This window comes from Ranitomeya imitator, chromosome 7, assembly GCF_032444005.1.
Source record: "Ranitomeya imitator isolate aRanImi1 chromosome 7, aRanImi1.pri, whole genome shotgun sequence".
Classification (NCBI taxonomy): domain Eukaryota; kingdom Metazoa; phylum Chordata; class Amphibia; order Anura; family Dendrobatidae; genus Ranitomeya; species Ranitomeya imitator.
The window spans coordinates 221448044-221460558 of record NC_091288.1 but is presented as its reverse complement, the minus strand read 5'-3'; the positions used below and the strand labels follow the sequence as shown (position 1 = coordinate 221460558).

General features: G+C 44.2%; 1 protein-coding gene across 1 annotated transcript in view; it reads right to left on the bottom strand.

Annotated features, from left to right (window-relative positions):
* Positions 1 to 12046, bottom strand: part of LOC138645663 (guanylate-binding protein 3-like) — a 107845-nt gene extending 95799 nt beyond the window's left edge. The window contains exon 1 of the mRNA XM_069735117.1: positions 11981 to 12046. Within this exon, the coding sequence (XP_069591218.1) occupies positions 11981 to 12026 (46 nt within the window). The 5' untranslated portion in view covers positions 12027 to 12046. The remainder of the gene's footprint in view (positions 1 to 11980) is intronic.
* Between the last annotated feature and the right edge of the window lie 469 nt (positions 12047 to 12515).

The window sequence follows — 12515 nt, the reverse complement described above, 5'->3', positions numbered from 1 at the left end:
CAGTGTATATATACAGGACAGGAGGAGTGGTACTGTGCAGTGTATATATACAGGACAGGAGGAGTGGTACTGTGCAGTGTATATATACAGTAGGAGTGGTACTGTGCAGTGTATATATACAGGAGGAGGGTACTGTGCAGTGTATATATAGAGGAGGAGTGGTACTGTGCAGTGTATATATACAGGAGGAGTGGTACTGTGCAGTGTATATATACAGGACAGGAGGAGTGGTACTGTGCAGTGTATATATACAGGAGGAGAGGTACTGTGCAGTGTATATATACAGGAGGAGTGGTACTGTGCAGTGTATATATAGAGGAGGAGTGGTACTGTGCAGTGTGTATATACAGGACAGGAGGAGTGGTACTGTGCAGTGTATATATACAGGAGGAGTGGTACTGTGCAGTGTATATATACAGGACAGGAGGAGTGGTACTGTGCAGTGTATATATACAGGAGGAGTGGTACTGTGCAGTGTATATATACAGGACAGGAGGAGTGGTGCTGTGCAGTGTATATATACAGGAGGAGTGGTACTGTGCAGTGTATATATACAGGAGGAGTGGTGCTGTGCAGTGTATATATACAGGACAGGAGGAGTGGTACTGTGCAGTGTATATACAGGAGGAGTGGTACTGTGCAGTGTATATATACAGGAGGAGTGGTACTGTGCAGTGTATATATATACAGGAGGAGTGGTACTGTGCGGTGTATATATACAGGAGGAGTGGTACTGTGCAGTGTATATATACAGGAGGAGTGGTACTGTGCAGTGTATATATACAGGGGGAGTTGTACTGTGCAGTGTATATATACAGGAGGAGTGGTGCTGTGCAGTGTATATATACAGGAGGAGTGGTACTGTGCGGTGTATATACAGGACAGGAGGAGTGGTACTGTGCAGTGTATATATAGAGGAGGAGTGGTACTGTGCAGTGTATATATACAGGACAGGAGGAGTGGTACTGTGCAGTGTATATATACAGGAGGAGGAGTGGTACTGTGCAGTGTATATATTCAGGACAGGAGGAGTGGTACTGTGCAGTGTATATATACAGGAGGAGGAGTGGTACTGTGCAGTGTATATATACAGGAGGAGTGGTACTGTGCAGTGTATATATACAGGACAGGAGGAGTGGTACTGTGCCGTGTATATATAGAAGAGGAGTGGTACTGTGCAGTGTATATATAGAGGAGGAGTGGTACTGTGCAGTGTATATATAGAGGAGGAGTGGTACTGTGCAGTGTATATATACAGGAGGAGTGGTGCTGTGCAGTGTATATATACAGGAGGAGTGGTACTGTGCGGTGTATATACAGGACAGGAGGAGTGGTACTGTGCAGTGTATATATAGAGGAGGAGTGGTACTGTGCAGTGTATATATACAGGACAGGAGGAGTGGTACTGTGCAGTGTATATATACAGGAGGAGGAGTGGTACTGTGCAGTGTATATATTCAGGACAGGAGGAGTGGTACTGTGCAGTGTATATATACAGGAGGAGGAGTGGTACTGTGCAGTGTATATATACAGGAGGAGTGGTACTGTGCAGTGTATATATACAGGACAGGAGGAGTGGTACTGTGCAGTGTATATATAGAGGAGGAGTGGTACTGTGCAGTGTATATATAGAGGAGGAGTGGTACTGTGCAGTGTATATATACAGGAGGAGTGTTACTGTGCAGTGTATATATAGAGGAGGAGTGGTACTGTGCAGTGTATATATACAGGACAGGAGGAGTGGTACTGTGCAGTGTATATATACAGGACAGGAGGAGTGGTACTGTGCAGTGTATATATACACAGGAGGAGCGGTACTGTGCAGTGTATATATACAGGAGGAGTGGTACTGTGCAGTGTATATATAGAGGAGGAGTGGTACTGTGCAGTGTATATATAGAGGAGGAGTGGTACTGTGCAGTGTATATATACAGGAGGAGTGGTACTGTGCTGTGTATATATACAGGAGGAGTGGTACTGTGCAGTGTATATATAGAGGAGTGGTACTGTGCAGTGTATATATACAGGAGGAGTGGTACTGTACAGTGTGTAGATACAGGAGGAGTGGTACTGTGCAGTGTATATATACAGGAGGAGTGGTACTGTACAGTGTATATATACAGGAGGAGTGGTACTGTGCAGTGTATATATACAGGAGGAGTGGTACTGTGCAGTGTATATATACAGGAGGAGTGGTTCTGTACAGTGTATATATACAGGAGGAGTGGTACTGTGCAGTGTATATATACAGGAGGAGTGGTACTGTACAGTGTATATATACAGGAGGAGTGGTACTGTGCAGTGTATATATACAGGAGGAGTGGTACTGTGCAGTGTGTATATACAGGAGGAGTGGTACTGTGCAGTGTATATATACAGGAGGAGTGGTACTGTGCAGTGTGTATATACAGGAGGAGTGGTACTGTGCAGTGTATATATACAGGAGGAGTGGTACTGTGCAGTGTATATATACAGGAGGAGTGGTACTGTGCAGTGTGTATATACAGGAGGAGTGGTACTGTGCAGTGTATATATACAGGAGGAGTGGTACTGTGCAGTGTATATATACAGGAGGAGTGGTACTGTGCAGTGTATATATACAGGAGGAGTGGTACTGTGCAGTGTATATATACAGGAGGAGTGGTACTGTGCAGTGTATATATACAGGAGGAGTGGTACTGTGCAGTGTATATATACAGGAGGAGTGGTACTGTGCAGTGTGTATATATAGGAGGAGTGGTACTGTGCAGTGTATATATACAGGAGGAGTGGTACTGTGCAGTGTATATATACAGGAGGAGTGGTACTGTGCAGTGTATATATACAGGAGGAGTGGTACTGTGCAGTGTATATATACAGGAGGAGTGGTACTGTGCAGTGTATATATACAGGAGGAGTGGTACTGTGCAGTGTATATATACAGGAGGAGAGGTACTGTGCAGTGTGTATATACAGGAGGAGTGGTACTGTGCAGTGTATATATACAGGACAGGAGGAGTGGTACTGTGCAGTGTATATATACAGGAGGAGTGGTACTGTGCAGTGTATATATATATACAGGAGGAGTGGTACTGTGCAGTGTATATATACAGGAGGAGTGGTACTGTGCAGTGTATATATACAGGAGGAGTGGTACTGTACAGTGTATATATACAGGAGGAGTGGTACTGTGCAGTGTATATATACAGGAGGAGTGGTACTGTGCAGTGTGTATATACAGGAGGAGTGGTACTGTGCAGTGTATATATACAGGAGGAGTGCTACTGTGCAGTGTATATATACAGGAGGAGTGGTACTGTGCAGTGTATATATACAGGAGGAGTGGTACTGTGCAGTGTATATATACAGGAGGAGTGGTACTGTGCAGTGTATATATACAGGAGGAGTGGTACTGTGCAGTGTATATATATACAGGAGGAGTGGTACTGTGCAGTGTATATATACAGGAGGAGTGGTACTGTGCGGTGTATATATACAGGAGGAGAGGTACTGTGCAGTGTCTATATACAGGAGGAGTGGTACTGTGCAGTGTATATATACAGGAGGAGTGGTCCTGTGCGGTGTATATATACAGGAGGAGAGGTACTGTGCAGTGTCTATATACAGGAGGAGTGGTACTGTGCAGTGTCTATATACAGGAGGAGTGGTACTGTGCAGTGTCTATATACAGGAGGAGTGGTACTGTGCAGTGTCTATATACAGGAGGAGTGGTACTGTGCAGTGTATATATACAGGAGGAGAGGTACTGTGCAGTGTATATATATACAGGTGGAGTGGTACTGTGCAGTGTATATATACAGGAGGAGTGGTACTGTGCGGTGTATATATACAGGAGGAGTGGTACTGTGCAGTGTCTATATACAGGAGGAGTGGTACTGTGCAGTGTATATATACAGGACAGGAGGAGTGGTACTGTGCAGTGTATATATACAGGAGGAGTGGTACTGTGCAGTGTATATATACAGGAGGAGTGGTACTGTGCAGTGTATATATACAGGACAGGAGGAGTGGTACTGTGCAGTGTATATATACAGGAGGAGTGGTAATGTGCAGTGTATATATACAGGACAGGAGGAGTGGTACTGTGCAGTGTATATATACAGGAGGAGTGGTACTGTGCAGTGTATATATATATAAAGGAGGAGTGGTACTGTGCGGTGTATATATACAGGAGGAGTGGTACTGTGCAGTGTATATATACAGGAGGAGCGGTACTGTGCAGTGTATATATACAGGAGGAGTGGTACTGTGCAGTGTATATATACAGGACAGGAGGAGTGGTACTGTGCAGTGTATATATACAGGAGGAGTGGTACTGTGCAGTGTATATATATACAGGAGGAGTGGTACTGTGCAGTGTATATATACAGGATAGGAGGAGTGGTACTGTGCAGTGTATATATACAGGAAGAGTGGTACTGTGCAGTGTATATATACAGGAGGAGTGGTACTGTGCAGTGTATATATATACAGGAGGAGTGGTACTGTGCAGTGTATATATACAGGAGGAGTGGTACTGTGCGGTGTATATATACAGGAGGAGTGGTACTGTGCAGTGTCTATATACAGGAGGAGTGGTACTGTGCAGTGTATATATACAGGACAGGAGGAGTGGTACTGTGTAGTGTATATATACAGGAGGAGTGGTACTGTGCAGTGTATATATACAGGAGGAGTGGTACTGTGCAGTGTATATATACAGGAGGAGTGGTACTGTGCAGTGTATATATACAGGACAGGAGGAGTGGTACTGTGCAGTGTATATATACAGGAGGAGTGGTACTGTGCAGTGTATATATACAGGAGGAGTGGTACTGTGCGGTGTATATATACAGGAGGAGTGGTACTGTGCAGTGTATATATACAGGAGGAGTGGTACTGTGCGGTGTATATATACAGGAGGAGAGGTACTGTGCAGTGTCTATATACAGGAGGAGTGGTACTGTGCAGTGTATATATACAGGAGGAGTGGTACTGTGCAGTGTATATATACAGGAGGAGTGGTACTGTGCAGTGTATATATATACAGGAGGAGTGGCACTGTGCAGTGTATATATACAGGAGGAGTGGTACTGTGCAGTGTATATATATACAGGAGGAGTGGTACTGTGCAGTGTATATATATATACAGGAGGAGTGGTACTGTGCGGTGTATATATACAGGAGGAGTGGTACTGTGCAGTGTATATATACAGGAGGAGTGGCACTGTGCAGTGTATATATACAGGAGGAGTGGTACTGTGCAGTGTATATATATACAGGAGGAGTGGTACTGTGCAGTGTATATATATATACAGGAGGAGTGGTACTGTGCGGTGTATATATACAGGAGGAGCGGTACTGTGCAGTGTATATATACAGGAGGAGTGGTACTGTGCAGTGTATATATATACAGGAGGAGTGGTACTGTGCAGTGTATATATACAGGAGGAGTGGTACTATGCAGTGTATATATACAGGACAGGAGGAGTGGTACTGTGCAGTGTATATATACAGGAGGAGTTGTACTGTGCAGTGTATATATACAGGAGGAGTTGTATTGTGCAGTGTATATATACAGGACAGGAGGAGTGGTACTGTGCAGTGTATATATACAGGAGGAGTGGTACTGTGCAGTGTATATATACAGGATGAGTTGTACTGTGCAGTGTATATATACAGGAGGAGTTGTACTGTGCAGTGTATATATACAGGAGGAGTTGTACTGTGCAGTGTATATATACAGGAGGAGTGGTACTGTGCAGGGTATATATACAGGACAGGAGGAGTGGTACTGTGCAGTGTATATATACAGGAGGAGTGGTACTGTGCAGTGTATATATACAGGAGGAGTTGTACTGTGCAGTGTATATATACAGGAGGAGTTGTACTGTGCAGTGTATATATACAGGAGGAGCGGTACTGTGCAGTGTATATATACAGGAGGAGCGGTACTGTGCAGAGTGTATATATACAGGAGGAGTGGTACTGTGCAGTGTATATATACAGGACAGGAGGAGTGGTACTGTGCAGTGTATATATACAGGAGGAGTGGTACTGTGCAGTGTATATATACAGGAGGAGTTGTACTGTGCAGTGTATATATACAGGAGGAGTTGTACTGTGCAGTGTATATATACAGGAGGAGCGGTACTGTGCAGTGTATATATACAGGAGGAGCGGTACTGTGCAGTGTATATATACAGGAGGAGTGGTACTGTGCAGTGTATATATACAGGAGGAGTGGTACTGTGCAGTGTATATATACAGGAGGAGTGGTACTGTGCAGTGTATATATACAGGAGGAGTTGTACTGTGCAGTGTATATATACAGGAGGAGTGGTACTGTGCAGTGTATATATACAGGAGGAGTTGTACTGTGCAGTGTATATATACAGGAGGAGCGGTACTGTGCAGTGTATATATACAGGAGGAGTTGTACTGTGCAGTGTATATATACAGGAGGAGTGGTACTGTGCAGTGTATATATACAGGAGGAGTGGTACTGTGCAGTGTATATATACAGGAGGAGTTGTACTGTGCAGTGTATATATACAGGAGGAGTTGTACTGTGCAGTGTATATATACAGGAGGAGTGGTACTGTGCAGTGTATATATACAGGAGGAGTGGTACTGTGCAGTGTATATATACAGGAGGAGTGGTACTGTGCAGTGTATATACAGGAGGAGTTGTACTGTGCAGTGTATATATACAGGAGGAGTTGTACTGTGCAGTGTATATATACAGGAGGAGCGGTACTGTGCAGTGTATATACAGGACAGGAGGAGTTGTACTGTGCAGTGTATATATACAGGAGGAGTGATACTGTGCAGTGTATATATACAGGAGGAGTGGTACTGTGCAGTGTATATATACAGGAGGAGCGGTACTGTGCAGTGTATATATACAGGAGGAGCGGTACTGTGCAGTGTATATATACAGGAGGAGTTGTACTGTGCAGTGTATATATACAGGACAGGAGGAGTGGTACTGTGCAGTGTATATATACAGGAGGAGTGGTACTGTGCAGTGTATATATACAGGAGGAGTGGTACTGTGCAGTGTATATATACAGGAGGAGTGGTACTGTGCGGTGTATATATACAGGAGGAGTGGTACTGTGCAGTGTCTATATACAGGAGGAGTGGTACTGTGCAGTGTATATATACAGGAGGAGTGGTACTGTGCGGTGTATATATACAGGAGGAGTGGTACTGTGCAGTGTATATATACAGGAGGAGTGGTACTGTGCAGTGTATATATACAGGAGGAGTGGTACTGTGCAGTGTATATATACAGGAGGAGTGGTACTGTGCAGTGTATATATACAGGAGGAGTGGTACTGTGCGGTGTATATATACAGGAGGAGTGGTACTGTGCAGTGTATATATACAGGAGGAGCGGTACTGTGCAGTGTATATATACAGGAGGAGCGGTACTGTGCAGTGTATATATACAGGAGGAGTGGTACTGTGCAGTGTATATATACAGGAGGAGTGGTACTGTGCAGTGTATATATACAGGAGGAGTGGTACTGTGCAGTGTATATATACAGGAGGAGTGGTACTGTGCAGTGTATATATACAGGACAGGAGTGGTATTGTGCAGTGTATATATACAGGAGGAGTGGTACTGTGCAGTGTATATATACAGGAGGAGTGGTACTGTGCAGTGTATATATACAGGAGGAGTGGTACTGTGCAGTGTATATATATACAGGAGGAGTGGTACTGTGCAGTGTATATATACAGGAGGAGTGGTACTATGCAGTGTATATATACAGGAGGAGTGGTACTGTGCAGTGTATATATACAGGACAGGAGGAGTGGTACTGTGCAGTGTATATACAGGAGGAGTGGTACTGTGCAGTGTATATACAGGAGGAGTGGTACTGTGCAGTGTATATATATACAGGAGGAGTGGTCCTGTGCAGTGTATATATACAGGAGGAGTGGTACTGTGCAGTGTATATATACAGGAGGAGTGGTACTGTGCAGTGTATATATACAGGACAGGAGGAGTGGTACTGTGCAGTGTATATATACAGGAGGAGTGGTACTGTGCAGTGTATATATACAGGACAGGAGGAGTGGTACTGTGCAGTGTGTATATACAGGAGGAGTGGTACTGTGCAGTGTATATATACAGGACAGGAGGAGTGGTACTGTGCAGTGTATATATACAGGACAGGAGGAGTGGTACTGTGCGGTGTATATATACAGGAGGAGTGGTACTGTGCAGTGTATATAAACAGGAGGAGTGGTACTGTGCAGTGTATATATACAGGACAGGAGGAGTGGTACTGTGCAGTGTATATATACAGGAGGAGTGGTACTGTGCAGTGTATATATACAGGACAGGAGGAGTGGTACTGTGCAGTGTATATATACAGGAGGAGTGGTACTGTGCAGTGTATATATACAGGAGGAGTGGTACTGTGCAGTGTATATATATACAGGAGGAGTGGTCCTGTGCAGTGTATATATACAGGAGGAGTGGTACTGTGCAGTGTATATATACAGGAGGAGTGGTACTGTGCAGTGTATATATACAGGACAGGAGGAGTGGTACTGTGCAGTGTATATATACAGGAGGAGTGGTACTGTGCGGTGTATATATAGAGGAGGAGTGGTACTGTGCAGTGTATATATACAGGACAGGAGGAGTGGTACTGTGCAGTGTATATATACAGGAGGAGTGGTACTGTGCAGTGTATATATACAGGAGGAGTGGTACTGTGCAGTGTATATATACAGGAGGAGTGGTACTGTGCAGTGTATATATACAGGAGGAGTGGTACTGTGCAGTGTATATATACAGGACAGGAGGAGCGGTACTGTGCAGTGTATATATACAGGACAGGAGGAGTGGTACTGTGCAGTGTATATACAGGAGGAGTGGTACTGTGCAGGGTATATATACAGGAGGAGTGGTACTGTGCAGTGTATATATACAGGAGGAGTGGTACTGTGCAGTGTATATACAGGAGGAGTGGTACTGTGCAGTGTATATATACAGGAGGAGTGGTACTGTGCAGTGTATATATATACAGGAGGAGTGGTACTGTGCAGTGTATATACAGGAGGAGTGGTACTGTGCAGTGTATATATATACAGGAGGAGTGGTACTGTGCAGTGTATATATACAGGACAGGAGGAGTGGTACTGTGCAGTGTATATATACAGGACAGGAGGAGTGGTACTGTGCAGTGTATATACAGGAGGAGTGGTACTGTGCAGTGTATATACAGGAGGAGTGGTACTGTGCAGTGTATATATATACAGGAGGAGTGGTACTGTGCAGTGTATATATACAGGAGGAGTGGTACTGTGCAGTGTATATATACAGGACAGGAGGAGTGGTACTGTGCAGTGTATATACAGGAGGAGTGGTACTGTGCAGTGTATATATACAGGAGGAGTGGTACTGTGCAGTGTATATACAGGAGGAGTGGTACTGTGCAGTGTATATATACAGGAGGAGTGGTACTGTGCAGTGTATATATACAGGAGGAGTGGTACTGTGCAGTGTATATATACAGGAGGAGTGGTACTGTGCAGTGTATATATACAGGAGGAGTGGTACTGTGCAGTGTATATATACAGGAGGAGTGGTACTGTGCAGTGTATATATACAGGAGGAGTGGTACTGTGCAGTGTATATATACAGGACAGGAGGAGTGGTACTGTGCAGTGTATATATACAGGAGGAGTGGTACTGTGCAGTGTATATATACAGGAGGAGTGGTACTGTGCAGTGTATATATACAGGGGGAGTGGTACTGTACAGTGTATATATACAGGAGGAGGGGTACTGTGCAGTGTATATATACAGGACAGGAGGAGTGGTACTGTGCAGTGTATATATACAGGACAGGAGGAGTGGTACTGTGCAGTGTGTATATACAGGACAGGAGGAGTGGTGCTGTGCAGTGTATATATACAGGACAGGAGGAGTGGTACTGTGCAGTGTATATATACAGGACAGGAGGAGTGGTGCTGTGCAGTGTATATATACAGGACAGGAGGAGTGGTACTGTGCAGTGTATATATACAGGACAGGAGGAGTGGTACTGTGCAGTGTATATATACAGGACAGGAGGAGTGGTGCTGTGCAGTGTATATATACAGGACAGGAGGAGTGGTACTGTGCAGTGTATATATACAGGACAGGAGGAGTGGTACTGTGCAGTGTGTATATACAGGACAGGAGGAGTGGTGCTGTGCAGTGTATATATACAGGACAGGAGGAGTGGTACTGTGCAGTGTATATATACAGGACAGGAGGAGTGGTACTGTGCAGTGTATATACACAGGAGGAGTGGTTCTGTGCAGTGTATATATACAGGAGGAGTGGTACTGTGCAGTGTATATATACAGGAGGAGTGGTACTGTGCAGTGTATATATACAGGAGGAGTGGTACTGTGCAGTGTATATATACAGGATAGGAGGAGGGGTACTGTGCAGTGTATATATACAGGACAGGAGGAGTGGTACTGTGCAGTGTATATATACAGGAGGAGTGGTACTGTGCAGTGTATATATACAGGAGAGGAGGAGTGGTACTGTGCAGTGTATATATACAGGAGGAGTGGTGCTGTGCAGTGTATATATACAGGAGGAGTGGTACTGTGCAGTGTATATATACAGGACAGGAGGAGTGGTACTGTGCAGTGTATATATACAGGAGGAGTGGTGCTGTGCAGTGTATATATACAGGAGGAGTGGTACTGTGCAGTGTATATATACAGGAGGAGTGGTACTGTGCAGTGTATATATACAGGACAGGAGGAGTGGTACTGTGCAGTGTATATACAGGAGGAGTGGTACTGTGCAGTGTATATATACAAGAGGAGTGGTACTGTGCAGTGTATATATACAGGACAGGAGGAGCGGTACTGTGCAGTGTATATATACAGGAGGAGCGGTACTGTGCAGTGTATATACAGGAGGAGCGGTACTGTGCAGTGTATATACAGGAGGAGTGGTACTGTGCAGTGTATATATACAGGAGGAGTGGTACTGTGCAGTGTATATACAGGAGGAGTGGTACTGTGCAGTGTATATATATACAGGAGGAGTGGTACTGTGCAGTGTATATATATACAGGAGGAGTGGTACTGTGCAGTGTATATATATACAGGAGGAGTGGTACTGTGCAGTGTATATATATACAGGAGGAGTGGTACTGTGCAGTGTATATATACAGGACAGGAGGAGCGGTACTGTGCAGTGTATATATACAGGAGGAGCGGTACTGTGCAGTGTATATACAGGAGGAGCGGTACTGTGCAGTGTATATATACAGGAGGAGTGGTACTGTGCAGTGTATATATACAGGAGGAGTGGTACTGTGCAGTGTATATATACAGGAGGAGTGGTACTGTGCAGTGTATATATATACAGGAGGAGTGGTACTGTGCAGTGTATATATATACAGGAGGAGTGGTACTGTGCAGTGTATATATATACAGGAGGAGTGGTACTGTGCAGTGTATATATACAGGAGGAGAGGTACTGTGCAGTGTATATATACAGGAGGAGTGGTACTGTGCAGTGTATATATATACAGGAGGAGTGGTACTGTGCAGTGTATATATATACAGGAGGAGCGGTACTGTGCAGTGTATATATATACAGGAGGAGTGGTACTGTGCAGTGTATATATATACAGGAGGAGTGGTACTGTGCAGTGTATATATACAGGAGGAGTGGTACTGTGCAGTGTATATATACAGGAGGAGTGGTACTGTGCAGTGTATATATACAGGAGGAGTGGTACTGTGCAGTGTGTATATATACAGGAGGAGTGGTACTGTGCAGTGTATATATACAGGAGGAGTGGTACTGTGCAGTGTATATATACAGGAGGAGTGGTACTGTGCAGTGTATATATATACAGGAGGAGTGGTACTGTGCAGTGTATATATACAGGAGGAGTGGTACTGTGCAGTGTATATATATACAGGAGGAGTGGTACTGTGCGATGTAGTTACTTACCTAAGGTTTTCGCTGTCCGCTTGTGTCGCTTATGAACTAAGATCATTGTTTTTCAGTATTTTAAACTCTTTCACTTTCAGTCTTCGTCATAAAGTGCTGTGTGAGCGTTACCATATCTCATTGCTTAGTGGGTGGTGGTTATTTAATACTGAAGGTAACATTTACATGTTCTGTAACTGTGACATCTACCAAATTAGTTGTACTGAATTATCACTGTGTTATCTGTGGTGTTACATAGGACTGCAGGCGACATCTACTATATTATCTGTACTCAGAGAGTTATCACTGTGTTATCCGTGGCGTTACATAGGACTGCAGGTGACATCTACTACATTATCTGTACTCAGAGAGTTATCACTGTGTTATCCGTGGCGTTACATAGGACTGCAGGTGACATCTACTACATTATCTGTACTCAGAGAGTTATCACTGTGTTATCCGTGGTGTTACATAGGACTGCAGGTGACATCTACTACATTATCTGTACTCAGAGAGATATCACTGTGTTATCTGTAGTGTTACATAGGACTGCAGG